The sequence below is a fragment of the Petaurus breviceps genome, unplaced genomic scaffold, assembly GCF_028583685.1.
Source record: "Petaurus breviceps papuanus isolate PSGF00001 unplaced genomic scaffold, PetGlider_PUasm1.0 186, whole genome shotgun sequence".
NCBI lineage: Eukaryota > Metazoa > Chordata > Mammalia > Diprotodontia > Petauridae > Petaurus > Petaurus breviceps.
The window spans coordinates 1,190,018-1,204,756 of NW_027185798.1; the positions used below are offsets into that span (position 1 = coordinate 1,190,018).

Consider the following 14,739-nt stretch of genomic DNA (forward strand, 5'->3'; position numbering starts at 1 on the left):
ACTGAGGGCGTTGGGCCCCGCTTCCCCCCCCCAGGTACTGAGGGCGTTGGGGCCCGCTTCCCCCCCCAGGTACTGAGGGCGTTGGGGCCCCGCTTCCCGCGGCGATAGCCTCCCATCTCTGAGCCCGAGGGAAAGGCTCCTAACTTTGTTTGGGGGCAGTGACCCTGGGGAGAGGGAAGCCCTCAGGACTGGCAGGCTGACCTTTTGCTTCCCACAGACAGGAGGAGGTCTGGAGCCTCAGGCTAATGGGGAGACCCCCCAGGCTGCTGTCATCATCCGCCCGGGTAAGTGGCCTCATCCAGCCCTGAGGAGGGACCGTGGTGATCTGCCGTGAAGAAGAGGACAGGTTGTGAACTGGCATCCGTGGGGGGGTGGGGATGGACGCGAGCGGTCATTCTTTGCTCTCCTTACAGATGACCGACCTCAGGGAGTGACCGTCGGGGGCCGGCCAGGGGCTGCCCCAGAGCACAGCCCCTCAGAATCTCCATCTCAGCCATCTTCTCCTTCCCCGACCCCGTCACCACCACCTCCAGTTTTACAGCCAGGGCCTGAACCAGGCCTCTCGGGCCTCCCCATTGCCGAGGACACAATGACAACTGCAGTGGTCATGCCGATTACTGTTGAGGAGCCCGCCCCCACCACCCACGAAGCCCCAGAGCTGCCCTGCCCTGCTCTTGCTCTTCAGCAGCCCTGTGCCTCCCCCGGACCCTCCCCAGAGGCAGAAGTGACTAGTTCTCCACCAGCCCCTGAGCCTGCCACTGCCCAGGCTCCCAGCCTCCAACAGCCTGCAGACACCGAGCTTTCTCCCGAGCCCAACGGCGTGGCCCCCGCGGAGGAGCCCGAGGCCCAGCCAGAGGTGGGCCAGGCTGAAGCGGTTCCTGTGCCGCCACCCCCCCCAGCCTGTCCCCAGGAATTCACAGTTGTGGCCCCTACGGCCCAGCCTGAGGAGCTGCCCAACGGGGCCCCCTCTCCCCCTGCCATGGACCTGAGCCCTATTGCTGAGCCCGAGGAGCCGGCTGAGGAGCTGGCAGTGGCGGCGGCGGTGGCGGCGCCTGCACCAGTGCCGGCCCTCCCCACCCTCCCTGCCGACCTTCCCGGGCCACCTGCTGCACCTCCTGCCCAGGAGGAAGAGCTAGAGAATGAGGAGGAGGAGGAGGAGGAGGAGGACGAGGAGGAAGGGGAGACTGAAGGGGAGAAGGGAGGAGAGGAATCGTTGCCCCCTGAGACCACCCCCACCCCAGCCCCCCTTCCCCAGAGCCTTGACGAGACAGCCACCCAAGGTGAGGGGTAGAGGGGTGGGATAGCCGTTCACGGACTCGTGTGCTCAGTCGCGGAAGGCACCCTGTGGCATACGTTTGGGGAGGGGAGGGGGCCCCACAGATGCCCCAGTGAGGGCCTAGAAGGGGGAGAGCCTTGGGCTCAAAGGGGAGAGGCTGACAGGTGGGCTTCTTGTTTCTTCACTGATGAGCTGCTAGTTGTGCCATCATGTCTGGGCCCCTGAAGCCTTGTGATGGAGCTGAGGATCTGAAGAGAAAGTAGACTTGAGGCACTGGAACGGCCCAGGGAGACTGGGCTGCTGATTGGGGCGGGGGGGAGCGTTTTAAAGTGTTCTGGCCTTTGGTCCCCCTTTAGTGGTGGCGATATCTGTGCCAAAGAAGAGGAGGAGAATCAAGGAGCTGAACAAGAAGGAGACCCTGGGTGACCTGCTGGATGCTTTCAAGGAGGTGAGTGGTGAGGGGTGAGCCCAGGGGCCAGGTGGAGGGTGCAGCGTGTCAGCCCTACTGCCCGGGCTCCTGTGCCCACAGGGGAGTGAAGGCGTGCCTGAGGCGGAAAGCCAGTCTCCTGCGGGCAGTGCACCCACCCCCGAGCCGGAGGGTGGCCCCCGGAGCCCCAGGCCCGAGGAGGCCGACGAGACCTGGGAGGAGAAGGAGGACAAGATGGATGATGCTGAGAACATCCAGCCTGGGGACCAGAAGTACCAGTACAAGTCAGGTGAGCGTGGGGGGCGGGGCTGGGGCAGGGCGAGGCTGCTGGGACCAGGGGGAAGTTAGAACTCCACGCTCCTCCGTGTTCTCAGATCAGTGGAAGCCTTTAAATCCTGAGGAGAAGAAGCGCTATGACCGCGAGTTCCTGCTCGGGTTCCAGTTCATTTTTGCCAGCATGCAGAAGCCAGAAGGCCTGCCACACATCAGTGACGTGGTGCTGGACAAGGTGGGTGTGGCCAGGGGGTTGGGCACCGACTGTCTTGGAGGAGCTCTGCCAGGGCGCCTCAGGGCTCCCGATCTGCCAACGACAGCTGCCCTTCTGTGTGCAGGCAAACAAGACGCCCCTCCGGCCGCTGGACCCCACCCGGCTGACCATCATGAACTCTGGCCCTGACTTCACCCCGTCTTTTGCCAACCTGGGTCGGCCCAGCCTCAGCAGTCGAGGGCCCCCGAGGGGCGGCCCTGGTGGGGGCCCAGGCGGCGAGCTGCCCCGGGGACCGGTGAGTGACAATGCTGGTTTGGCCAGACGGGCGGATTGGGGAAATGGAAGCTTCCGCCACAGCCTCACCCGACTCCCCTCTTAGCCGACCGGCCTTGGCCCCCGGCGCTCCCAGCAGGGCCTTCGGAAGGAGCCACGCAAGATAATTGCCACGGTGTTGCTCAGTGAGGATGTGAAGCTTAACAAAGCTGAGAAGGCCTGGAAGCCCAGTAGCAAACGTGGCCCCACGGAAAAGGACCGGGGAGAGGAAGATGCCGATGGCAGCAAGACGCAGGTGTGGGGCAGGGAGTGCTGGGGCCCTTCTCCCCGCAGGACCTCCCCCAGGACTCGCACTGCCGCCTCCTGGCCCGGGAAGCCTCACTGCATGCTCTGTGCCCCCTCCAGGACCTGTTCCGAAGGGTGCGTTCCATCTTGAACAAGCTGACGCCTCAGATGTTCCAGCAGCTGATGAAGCAGGTGCAGCAGCTGGCCATCGACACGGAGGAGCGCCTTAAAGGAGTCATTGACCTCATCTTTGAGAAGGCCATCTCGGAGCCCAACTTCTCGGTGGCCTACGCCAACATGTGCCGCTGCCTCATGGGGGTTAGTGCCCGCCCGCCCACCCTGCCCCAGGACCCATCTTCTCCCCTCTGACACCTCCCTTCCCTCCCCCACAGCTGAAGGTGCCCACCACCGACAAGCCCACGGTCACCGTCAATTTTCGGAAGCTGCTGCTGAACAGGTGCCAGAAGGAGTTTGAGAAAGACAAAGACGACGATGAAGTATTTGAGAAAAAGCAGAAGGAGATGGATGAGGCTGCCACGGTGCGGGAGTGCATGGGCTCCTCAGGGCGGGGCAGGGGGTGGCAGGAAGGGCAGGCAGCCCCAGGTTCTGCCAGCCGAGCCCAGTGCTTCCCCTTCAGGAAGACCCTCAGAGCTACCCCTCACACCCAGCCTGATCCCCCAGAATCTGGGTGGTTCTGGGCAATTTCCAGCTATCTTTGCCTATTCAGTGCTTCGGCCTAAGGGTATATTTATTGGGCGCCACACAGCCTTTTGTTGCCCTCATTTCATTCCAGGGAAGCCACCCAGCCCTCTACTTCCCTGTATTTTTCTCTCCTTTGGTCTCTCATAGCCCCTAGATACTTGTTTTTTCTCTTTTATCCTAGTCTTTTATCTATTAGAGAACTGGGTCTGTCTCATTGATCTGTTTGTGTCAGACAGACCTGCACAACTTGGCAGGGGGTAGGGGCCCAGATTAAAGTAAGCTAAACCTCTTGGGGTTGCAGACAAGGTTAGACTAGAGACTGACACTGGTTGGTGGCCACAGGTCGTGTGACTGCCGCCTGAAAGCCTTTGGCGAAGGCCACATGTTGTGCAGGCCCGGTTTCCCTCCTCAGTGCCTGGTGGGGCCCTCGGCTTCTTCCTCCTGTGGTCCCTCCCCCCCTCAGCCCTAACTCTACTTCTGCCCTCCCCCCCACGCCCCAGGCAGAGGAACGGGGCCGCCTGAAGGAGGAGCTGGAGGAGGCGCGAGATGTCGCCCGCCGACGTTCCCTGGGCAACATCAAGTTCATCGGGGAGCTGTTTAAGCTGAAGATGCTGACGGAGGCCATCATGCACGACTGTGTGGTCAAGTTATTGAAGAATCACGATGAGGAGTCGCTGGAGTGCCTCTGCCGGCTGCTCACCACCATTGGCAAAGACCTGGACTTTGAGAAGGCCAAGGTAGCGCCCCCTTCCTGGCAAATGAGCAAGGGGGCAGGGGCAGGGCTGGCGTCAGGCCTCGGGGGTGCCTCCCAGCGCCTCTGAGGGTGCTGCCTCCCACTCTTCTAGCCCCGCATGGACCAGTATTTCAACCAAATGGAGAAGATCATCAAGGAAAAGAAGACTTCGTCTAGAATTCGGTTCATGTTGCAGGATGTGTTAGATCTCCGCAGAGTAAGAGTTCCCGAGGCTGCGCCTCTTTGCCCTGACCACAGCCTTGTCTCGATCCTCTTTTGCTCCTTCTCACCCTGACTTATCCTTCCATTTGTCCTTGCAGAGCAATTGGGTGCCCCGCCGGGGAGACCAGGGCCCCAAGACCATCGACCAGATTCACAAGGAGGCTGAGATGGAGGAACACCGAGAGCATATCAAAGTCCAGCAGCTCATGGCCAAGGGCGGGGACAAGCGCCGGGGCCCTCCTGGGCCTCCCCCAGGCAGTGAGTCCTTGAGTGGGAGACACCAGGCTTCTTTAGGCTGGGAGGGAAGAGATGTGGAAAAGGGAGCACTCCCCTTGATCTTTGCATACAAGAAGGGTGGTCAGAGGGATTGGGCAGGGCTGGCCGGAGTAGGCCTCTCCAGTGATGATCTCTTGTTAGTGCCACGTGTCTGGGCCACTGAGACCCCGTGATGGAGATGAGGTTCTGAGGAGAGTCACGGCTGGCCGGGGTGAGTGCTCACAGGCCAGTGTGGGCTCTGAGGGTGAGTGCTGATCACCGCCTCTTCCTAGGCCGAGGGGCTTTGATTGTGGATGACGGAGGCTGGAACACCGTTCCTATCAGCAAAGGCAGCAGACCCATTGATACCTCCCGACTCACCAAGATCACTAAGGTAGGAAGCCAGAAAAGGAGGAGGGAGGGAGGGGAGGCTGGATTTTTTGCCTCATGATTTTAGATTTGTTTACTTGGGAAAGTTAGAAGGGGCCTGGGTCTCAGTACAGGGGTGGGAGCACCTTGTGATTCTGTTCTCTTTGGAACCCCTTAGCCTGGATCTATTGACTCCAACAACCAACTGTTCGCCCCCGGGGGCCGCCTGAGCTGGGGCAAGGGCAGCAGTGGGGGCATGGGAGCCAAGCCCGCAGACTCAGGTAGGAGCAGAGGCCTGGGACGAGGGTGCCTTAGAAACGGGAAGGTGTCCCAGGACTAGAAAAGAGGAGGGGGTTTGCATTTCTGGGCTCTTATCTCCCCAGCCTCTGAGACAGCCCGGCCATCCACCAGCATCTTGAACCGCTTCTCAGCCCTCCAGCAGGCAGCCCCCCCAGAGAGCACCGACACACGGCGTGTGGTTCAAAGGTGAGGTCTTTGTTTCCTGGCACCCTGCTTGCCCTGTTCCTCCATGGCCACAGGTGGGGCCAGGTTTTGTGCCAACTCGGCCGGTCCTTCTCACAGGAGCAGTCTGAGCCGGGAACGCGGTGAGAAAGCTGGGGATCGTGGAGATCGTCTAGAGCGTAGTGAGCGGGGAGGGGAGCGTGGTGACCGCCTGGACCGAGCTCGAGCCCAGGTCCCCAAGCGGAGCTTCAGCAAGGAGGTAGAGGAGCGGAGCCGAGAGCGACCTCTCCAACCAGAGGGTCTACGCAAGGCAGCCAGCCTGACTGAGGAGCGGGACCGCAGTCGGGACGCGGGTAAGGGGGGGAAGTCCTGGGCAGGGGCCAAGAAGAAGGGGCTGCCCGAGCCAAGGCGGGGCCCCTCCACATTCTCCTTTTTTCGTCTCTGCAGTGAAACGGGAGGGAGCTGCTGCCCTCCCAACCCCCCCCAAGGCCGCGCTTTCTGAGGAAGAACTAGAGAAGAAGTCGAAAGCCATCATTGAGGAGTTCCTGCATCTCAATGACATGAAGGTGAGGTGTAGCGGAGCTGGGGGGGGGGGCAGGAGGAGGGCCCCCCACTGACTCCCCCTTCCTTGCCTCCAGGAAGCTGTGCAGTGTGTGCAGGAACTGGCCTCCCCATCACTGCTTTTCATCTTCGTTCGGAACGGCATTGAGTCGACCCTGGAGCGCAGCACCATTGCCCGGGAGCACATGGGCCAGTTGTTGAACCAGCTTCTCTGTGCTGGTCACCTCACTACCATCCAATATTATCAAGGGTAAGCTGGCCCTTGGGTCCTCCCTCTGCCAGCTCCTTGTAGTATGCACACAGTCTCTGGCAAAAGGAAGGTCCCCAGAGCGTGGTCTGCTGGCTTTCCTGGCAAGTTGTTGTCCCATCTCCAGGGGCTCTGCTGGGGCCAGGGCTCCCCTGGCCTGGATCCTCTAGGGCCTAACCTCTGGCCTTTGCAGGCTCCATGAGATCCTGGAAGTGGCTGAAGATATGGAGATTGACATCCCTCATGTGTGGCTCTACTTGGCAGAACTGGTGACGCCCGTCCTTCGGGAAGGTGGGGTACCCATGGGGGAGTTTTTCAGGTAATGTTTGTGTTCTTGACCTCTCGCAAGCTAATGGGCCATATTTTGAGCATGTCTTGTGGCGAAGGTCTGACTTTATCCATCTTCACAGGGAAATATCGAAGCCGCTGAAACCCCTAGGCAAAGCTTCTCCCCTGCTGCTAGAGATCCTGGGGCTCCTGTGCAAAAGTGTGGTGAGTAGAGAGCGTCGAGGGGAGATACAGCCCCTCTGGGCCCTGCTGGGAAGGCTTCCTGTGGGAGTTACTGAGGCAAGAGCCCCATGTCCACATGGGGGTCCCTGGCTTTGGACTAATTCCCCTTACTTCACATGGGGGCACATTGCCATTGCCTCTATCCCCCCATGCCGTGGAGCACACTGCAGGGCTCAGGCCAGGATTTGGAGAGGCTCTCCGTCTGGGAGGGCAGGGGTAGTCTGACCTATTCCTGGATCTTCTTCTTAGCCATGTTCATGTCCTTGGGCAAGGCCCTTCATCTCTGGGCATCACTGTCCTCATCTTTACAGTAAGATGAGGCATCCAGAAAGGTGCCTCCGAGTCACCTGTGCCAACAATGAGGGGGCAAGAGGACTTGAGCAGCTCTCCAGGGAGAAGACATCCTGAAAAGAGGGGGCAGGGATCCCCTTGGTGGCTCTCTTCTTAGCTGACACTCCCCTCCCCCTCCGGCGGTGGAGCCTCGCGTGTTCTGGGCCCTGGCCCCCCGGGGCTCAGTTATTATCTCTCTGTAGATGACTTCCTGTGGGCTCTTCTGAGTGCTCTTTGCACGTTTCCTTCTGCCTAGCAGATGCTTCAGAATTCCTTTTTAGAAAAGGAGTGACCAGTAGATGTTCTGTTGGCATCTCAGATTCAGCATGATCAAAACAAGAGTTTACTATATTTTCCCCCCAAAGGCACCTTCCTTCTGAATTAATCCTCTGTCAGGGACGTCCCAATCTTCTCAGGCACCCAGGCTTGCAGCCTCTGAGCCATTCACCTTCTCTTGAGCTCGCCCAGTCTCCCATCCATCCTTGACAAAACTTGCAGTGACTTTCCGAAATTGAGGATGTAGCTATGTCATAGCCCCACTCAACAAGCTGGTGATTCCCCAGGGTGAAATGGGAGGCCCACTGGCTTTGTAAAGCCCTTCACAGCCTGGTCCCACCTTGGCAGCTGTCTAGTCCAGCTATGCTGGTGTTGGTGCTCTTCAGACACAACATTCCACCTCCCATCTCACCCCACTTACAGAGTCTTGAGTTCCAGATTCTACTCCTCCCTCCCTGAGATGCTAGGCACCTATTACAGTCTGTGCAGTCACCAAAACCATTTCCATATGAGTTATTTTGTACAAGAAGACAGAGAGAAAGGAAGGAAGAGGGAGAGAGAGAGAGAGAGCGCGCTTCAATACCAGTTCTTTGGAGGCGAATAGCATTTTTCATTATAAGTTCTTTGGGATTGTCTTGGATTGTTCTATTGCTGAGAAGAGCTAAATCCTTTGCCGTTGATCATTGCACAGTGTTGCTGTTCCTGTGTACAACATTCTTCTGGTTCTGCTCACTTCCCTTTGCATCAGTTCATGTAAGTCCAGGTTTTTCTGAAATCGTCCTCCTGGTCATGACTTACAGCACAATAATATTCCTTTATATCGATATACTAGAACTTGTCCCGCCATTCCCTAGTTGATGAGTGTCCCCTCAATTTCCGAGTCTTCGCTGCAAACAAAAGAACATTTCTAGGTATATTTGTGCGTGTGCATCTGGTTTTTTCCTTTAAATCTCTGGAATCTATTAGACCTAGCAGTGGTATCACTGAGTAAAAGAGTATATATATAGTTTTTAGCGCTTTGGGCCTAGTTCCAAGTTACTCTCCGGAATGGTTAGATCCACAACTCCACCAGCAGTGCATTAGTGCCCCAGTTTCCTCACATCTCCAACATTTATTTTTTTTTTGTCGTATTAGATCTAATAGGTATGAGGTGGCACCTCATAATTGTTTTAATTTGTATTTCTTTAATCAATAGTAATTTAGAGCATTTTTTTGTGTGACTGTAGATAGCTTTGATTTCTTCCTGTGAAGACTGCCTGTATCTTCTTTGGTCCTAAATTCTTCCCTTATTGATAGATCTGACAGGTAAACTCTTCCACGCTCTCCTAATTTGATGAAACTTTTTCTTGATTCTCCAGCTATGGCTTTTAGTGCTGTCTGTCCTAAACTATCTCATGTTTGTTTTGTCTGGATTCTCTGTTTACCAGCCTATGTCCGTACTCTCTTCCCCAGTTGTGACTGGAGGCACAGGGGCAATGAATGCTTGTTACATACTTCTTGATTTGTTGAGGAGCCATTACAGCTGTGGATCATGGCCCCTTCTTTTAGAAAAAGACTGACCAGTAGATGAGCTAACTTTTGGCCAGTGGGAAGCTGGGATTTGGTGGGGCTCTCAACAAAGAAAAACCTGACAGTGTCCTGCCCACAGAAGAGTGGTGGGCACTGGTAGGTAGCACCTGCCCCCTTGAGTCTTCCTTTTGTTCCAGTAAGGCACTCTGTTAGGTGGCCAGTGCTTTTGAGACCTGTGCACTAAAGATTTATTAACGCTGAGTTCCAGGAGTACAAAGAACTTGTGAAAACCAGCCCCTGCCCCAAAGCAGCTTATGTGCTGGTAGGAAATAGAAGCAGATGAGTCTGTGGCTGATAACTTGAGGTAGCCCTGCCAGCTGTGGGGCTCCAAAGGGGCTTTCCATACATAGGAGAGACACGAGGGACAGCTTCAGTGTGCATCTTAGAGCCGTTTGGGGCTTGCAGAGATAGTCACCGGGAGATATCTCACAGACAAGGAGATGGGCTGAGAAAGATGGGGACTTGGCCAGAACCATGTGGCCAAGAATCATGTCTGAGGTAGGACCCAAGGTCAGTTCTCTCCACTGTCACCCAGCTAGCAAGTGAAGGAGATTGATAGGAGCCTGATGTTTTATCATGGTGGCAGTGGGGACCAGCACAAGCCAGCTTGTTTGTCAGGGATGTGGTGTTGGTAGCTATAAGGATGGACGGGTGAGAGGGTAGGCTGATAGGCTCCTATAGGGAGGTCACTCGGGAGACTAGACAAAGTCCAGGCAAGAGGGGAGGGGAAGCTGGTGGCAGATTCTGCACGGTGGGGGAAGGGAGGTGTCAAGGATGATGACAAGGCAATGGACTGTGGTAGGGGTGGGAGTGGGGGGCCAGAGATAGTGACAGGACAGCGGCAGCACTTAGAAATCAGCTTCTGCTGTGCCTTCCTCGTCTCGGCAGCATTTGGATCTGGGCCCAGGCCCTCCGTGGCTGCTGTTTGTGGCAGCGGGGAGAGGTGCAGGCGTGTACCCATAGACATGTGTACCGAAACACATGCCCCTTAACAGACATAGATGTGTTTCACGACTCTCCGAGGAGCTAGCTAAAAAAGAAGTGGCCCCTGATACATCCTTGTGTGGTCTGGCAGTTTCCCACATTGGCCACATCTGAGAAGATGACCGAGTCAGGGACCTTGGTAGACCCTTGCAAGGATGTATTGGGTGAGTTACTGGTTCTCCTTTGTGCTGTGTGAAGCCCAAGGGCCTGTCTGTTAGGAGAGGGCGGGGCTGTGCTCGGTGTCATTCAGGTGCTGCTGACCTGAGCTCCCCACACTCTCTTCTTGCTCTGCGCACTTCACTCTTCCAGTCCAGTAAGTCTTCCTGGTTTCTCTCAAAGCTGCCCCATTTCCTTATTTCTTAAGGCACAGTTACAGACCCCATTACATTCACAGGCCACACTTGGTTTGGCCACTCCTCTACAGGAGGACACCCCCTTAGTTTCCAGTCTGGGGACTGCCACAAGGATTTTTGTACATCAAGATCCTTTATTCCTCTTTTTATGTTTTGATGGGATAGCTGGGACATTGGGTCTGAACATTTTATTTTGGTAATTTTGTGGGCTTGATTTCTTTTTTTGGTGGGGCAGTACATTTAAAAATTTTTTCTCAATTACATGTAAAAACATTGATTTGTTTTTTAAAAATTTGATTTTCAAATTCTCTTCCTCCTTGAGGTGAGCAATTGGCTCTAGATAATTTATGTGAAACATTTCCATATTATCCATGTTGCAAAAAGAAAATAGACATGAAGAACCCAAGAAAAGTGAAGTAAAAACAGTATACTTTGATCTGCATTCTTACTCCATCAGTTCTTTTTCTGGAAGTGGACAGCATTAAATCTTTTGGGATTGTTTTGGATCACTGCATTGCTGAGAATAGCTAGGTCATTCACAGTTAAGCATCGTACAGCATTGCTCTCACTGTGTACAACATGGTTCTGCTCATTTCACTGTGTATCAGTTCATGTACGTCTTGCCATGGTTCTCTGAAACCTTTCTTTCATTACTATTCCAGCATGTTCCTACCATAGCTTGTTTAGTCGTTCCCCAGTTGGTGGGCATCCCTTCAGTTTCTAATTCTTTGCCACCACAAAAAAGGCTGCTATAAATACTTTCGTACAAATAGATCCTTTTCCTTGTTTTTTTTAATCTCTTTGGGGTCCAGACCGAGTGGGGTATTGCTGGGTCAAAGGGTATGCACAGTTTAATTGCCCTTTGGCCAAAGTTCCAAACTGCCCTGCACAGTGGTTGGATCAGTTCACAACCCAACAGTGCATTAGTGTCCCTGTTTTCCCACATCTTCTCCAACATTTATTACTTTCCCTTTCTGTCTGATAGGTGTGAGATGGTACCTCCGAGTGGTTTTAATTTGCATTTTTCTAATCAATAGGGATTTAGAGCATTTTTATATGACTAGATAGCTTTGATTTCTTTTGAAAACTGCCTGTTCATATCCATTGACCATTTATCAATTGGGTAATGCCTTGTATTCTTATAAATTTGACTCAATTATGTATTTGAGAACTGAGGCCCTTATCAGAGACACTGGCTGTAAATTTTTTTTTCGCCAGTTTTCTGCTCTTCTAATCTGGCTTCACTGTTTTTGTTTGTGCAAAGACCTTTGAAATTTAATATAATCAGAATTATCCATTTTACTTTTTGTAATGCTCTGTCTCATTTGGTCCTAAATTCTTCTGTTCTCCATAGATCTGATAGGTAAATGGACTATCCCATGCTCCCTACTTTGTTCATGATGTCACCCTTTATGCATTTTGACCATATATATACGTGTCTGTATATATATATTATATATATATATAGTATGAGGTATTGAGTCTCTACTTAGTTTCTGCCAAACTGCTTTCCTGTTTTCCCAGCAGATTTTGTACAAGGGGGGGGTAGTTCTTACCCTAAAAACTGGGATTTTTGCAGTGATCATACACTAATTACCATGGTCATTTACCATGGGGGGCCTAATTCCAAATTGCTTGCTAGAATGGCTGTACCAGCTCCCAGCTCCCCCAGCAGTAGAGGGCACCCCATTCTCACAGCTCCTCCTTTTTAAAATTTCCCCTTTTTGTTGTCTTTGTCAGTGCTTTTTCACTTGCTTTTGAAAAGATTATTAGTGATTTAGAGAATAATTTTGTGATTGTTGATAGCTTGGATTTCTTTGAAAACGGCCTATTCTTGCCCTTAAGACCATTTATCGTTTGGGAAAGGCCTCTGATTCTTATTCATTGGTATCCATTCTGGATGAAACCTCGTATCAGAAAAATTTGTTACAGACTTTGCCAGTTACATATTTTCCTTCTAATTGATTAATTCATTAGACTCATTTCTTTGTTTTAATTTCCCATTAGATAAAGTTGTTTGTTTTGTCTTGGATAATCCTCTTTATTAATTCTTCCCCTGACCACAGAGCTGAAAGGTACATTTTTTCTTTTGATTTATACCACCTTCCATCTGGTTCACATATCCATTTGGAACTTCTCTTAGTGTATGGTGTGACGGGTTGGTCTGAAGCCAGTAGCTGCCGGACTGGTCCAGTTTTGGAGGAGAAGTCCTTAAGGAGGAGAGGGGCTAGGCTTCCTGAACCCCCCAGGAGAGGAGCACAAGGGGTGCTGAAGGGATCTTGTCTTTTTTACAGGGTCACAAAAGAGTTGGGGTGCTGTGGCGAGAGGCTGGGCTCAGTTGGAAGGAATTCCTACCTGAGGACCAGGACATTGATGCCTTTGTCACTGAGCAGGTAGGGGGCAGGGCTTCCCCTGGGTCTGTGTCCATTTGGTCCTGCTACAAAGCTGACTGTCCTCACCTTTATCTTGTTTGGTTCCTGCCTGTCCCCGTCACCTGACCCTTGAACTCTTGGTCTCAGAAAGTGGAATACACACTGGGAGAGGAGTCTGAGCCCCCCAGCCGGCGAGAGCTGTCCCCCGAGGAGCTGAGCCAGCAGCTGAAGAAGCTGCTTGATGAGAGCACCAGTAACCAGAGAATCTATGACTGGATAGAGGTGGGCAGAGGGCCGGGGCCACGGGGGGCTGGAGGGGAGGCTGGAGGTGGGGAGGGCCTGCTCACACGTGATGTCCTTCTCCGCAGGCCAACCTAAGCGAGCAGCAGGTGGCTTCCAGTATGCTGGTCCGTGCACTCATGACGGCCGTCTGCTACTCAGCCATCATTTGTAAGGGTTGGGGGCTCGGGAGGGGGGCGCTGATCCTGAGAGGGGGCAGGGCTGGAGATGGGCCCAGCTGAGCTGCTGTCTTCCTTCCCAGTCGAGATCCCCCTGCGGGTGGATGTGGCCGTGCTGAAGGCGCGAGCGAAGCTACTACAGAAATACGTGAATGACGAGCAGAAGGAGCTGCAGGCGCTCTATGCCCTTCAGGCACTTGTGGTCACCCTGGAGCAGCCAGCCAGTAAGGAACTGGGGCAGGGGCTGGGCAGGGGCAGGGGCAGGACTGGGCATTGAAACCTCTGCTTTGCCACTTATTCCAGGACCATTCTCTGGCTGTCCCTCCTCCTGTCTTCCACTCTCCTCCGTTTCCTGCTTTTTCCCTTTGTCTGTCCCTCTCTGTCCATCCTGGTCTCTCCCACTTCTCAGTCTCTGTCTCTAGTGAATCTTGGGTTTGCAGCCTCTGTCTCTCCGTCTGTAAAGGGAGGATGGGTAATGATGCCTGTCCAGGTACCTGCATCATGGGGGGGCTTTGCCGGGGCCCTGCCCCCCTTAACAGGCCTCGCCTCTCTTGCCTCCCTGCAGACCTACTACGCATGTTCTTCGATGCGCTCTATGATGAAGACGTGGTCAAAGAGGAGGCCTTCTACAGCTGGGAGAGCAGCAAGGACCCCGCAGAGCAGCAGGGCAAGGGCGTGGCCCTCAAGTCTGTCACTGCCTTCTTCACGTGGCTGCGTGAGGCCGAGGACGAGTCTGACCACAACTGAGGGTGGGGGCCGGCCAGGGGCCACCCAAATGGACGCGCAGACAGTGGCCGCACAGACTGCAGGGGGGGCTGCGGTGTGCGCCTGTAGCGCGGTGTGTGTCTGAGCTAATAAAGTGGTGGCTGACGAGGCAGGATGGCTTGGGGCTGCCTGGGCCCCCCCCTCAAGGACGATGCCAGGCGCCCCTCCCCCTGGGGGCATAGAGATATATTATATATAAAGTCATAAAAATTGGTGTGGGGGTGGGGTACCACCGCCTACCCCTGGGGTCCTTTTTTTTTTATTTTAAGAAAATCACTTTTGGGACGGCCGTCCTCGCTGCTGGGGGCGTTCCGCCCCAGCCCCCCCGCATCTCCTCTGCTGCTGCCTGGGCAGGGGAAAGGGGGGGGGGCACGGTGCCTGTAATTATTAAACATGAATTCAATTAAGTTACATGCCTCTCTGCTTTCTGCCCTGCTCCCCCTGGAGGGCGCCCTGGACACCGCCCTCTGCATGGGGACCTTCCTGGGCAGTGGTCAGCCAGGGGGCTGGAGAGTGACTGGGGCCCTGGCCCTGCCTTGATGGCTTGGAGGGTGGCAGAGATGCTTGTGCACCCTGGGTTTGGATGGGGAGCCAGAAGGGGACAGCACCAACGTGGGCAGATGCAGGGGGATGGCCGAGCACCCCCAACACCCATCCTTGTATTCGATGCCGGGCAGTTCTAGGGGGCCTGCCTGGTTCGGGGGACCCCCTCCCCCAGTTGTGACGTCAGCCCCGTTCCCCGCCCTCCCGGGCCGGGTGGCGTCACGGAGCCCGCCCCCAGCACTGACGTTTCCCCCCCGCCTCGGCTGGCCCCCCCCCCCCC

The 14,739-nt window shown here is 54.7% G+C and overlaps 1 protein-coding gene and 2 non-coding genes across 10 annotated transcripts in view; all 3 read left to right on the forward strand.

The window, feature by feature from the left end:
• Nucleotides 1-14,323, forward strand: part of EIF4G1 (eukaryotic translation initiation factor 4 gamma 1) — a 20,257-nt gene extending 5,934 nt beyond the window's left edge. For all 8 annotated transcript variants that reach the window (XM_069089331.1, XM_069089333.1, XM_069089335.1 and 5 more), the window contains 25 exons: nucleotides 218-284; nucleotides 414-1,280; nucleotides 1,633-1,724; nucleotides 1,806-1,992; nucleotides 2,078-2,211; nucleotides 2,315-2,485; nucleotides 2,570-2,758; nucleotides 2,869-3,066; nucleotides 3,141-3,287; nucleotides 3,951-4,187; nucleotides 4,296-4,400; nucleotides 4,504-4,663; nucleotides 4,954-5,054; nucleotides 5,208-5,310; nucleotides 5,413-5,515; nucleotides 5,612-5,844; nucleotides 5,939-6,057; nucleotides 6,130-6,302; nucleotides 6,493-6,618; nucleotides 6,710-6,791; nucleotides 12,616-12,714; nucleotides 12,841-12,975; nucleotides 13,062-13,143; nucleotides 13,235-13,375; nucleotides 13,717-14,323. In XM_069089331.1, coding sequence (XP_068945432.1) covers nucleotides 218-284; nucleotides 414-1,280; nucleotides 1,633-1,724; nucleotides 1,806-1,992; nucleotides 2,078-2,211; nucleotides 2,315-2,485; nucleotides 2,570-2,758; nucleotides 2,869-3,066; nucleotides 3,141-3,287; nucleotides 3,951-4,187; nucleotides 4,296-4,400; nucleotides 4,504-4,663; nucleotides 4,954-5,054; nucleotides 5,208-5,310; nucleotides 5,413-5,515; nucleotides 5,612-5,844; nucleotides 5,939-6,057; nucleotides 6,130-6,302; nucleotides 6,493-6,618; nucleotides 6,710-6,791; nucleotides 12,616-12,714; nucleotides 12,841-12,975; nucleotides 13,062-13,143; nucleotides 13,235-13,375; nucleotides 13,717-13,898 — 4,233 coding nt within the window. In that variant the 3' untranslated portion in view covers nucleotides 13,899-14,323. The remainder of the gene's footprint in view (nucleotides 1-217; nucleotides 285-413; nucleotides 1,281-1,632; nucleotides 1,725-1,805; nucleotides 1,993-2,077; nucleotides 2,212-2,314; nucleotides 2,486-2,569; nucleotides 2,759-2,868; nucleotides 3,067-3,140; nucleotides 3,288-3,950; nucleotides 4,188-4,295; nucleotides 4,401-4,503; nucleotides 4,664-4,953; nucleotides 5,055-5,207; nucleotides 5,311-5,412; nucleotides 5,516-5,611; nucleotides 5,845-5,938; nucleotides 6,058-6,129; nucleotides 6,303-6,492; nucleotides 6,619-6,709; nucleotides 6,792-12,615; nucleotides 12,715-12,840; nucleotides 12,976-13,061; nucleotides 13,144-13,234; nucleotides 13,376-13,716) is intronic.
• LOC138162974 (small nucleolar RNA SNORD66) lies at nucleotides 1,456-1,532 on the forward strand. The gene has a single exon (XR_011168772.1). It is a non-coding gene; the product is annotated as a small nucleolar RNA SNORD66 (small nucleolar RNA).
• On the forward strand, nucleotides 4,800-4,875 carry LOC138162973 (small nucleolar RNA SNORD66). The gene has a single exon (XR_011168771.1). It is a non-coding gene; the product is annotated as a small nucleolar RNA SNORD66 (small nucleolar RNA).
• Nucleotides 14,324-14,739: the final 416 nt, after the last annotated feature.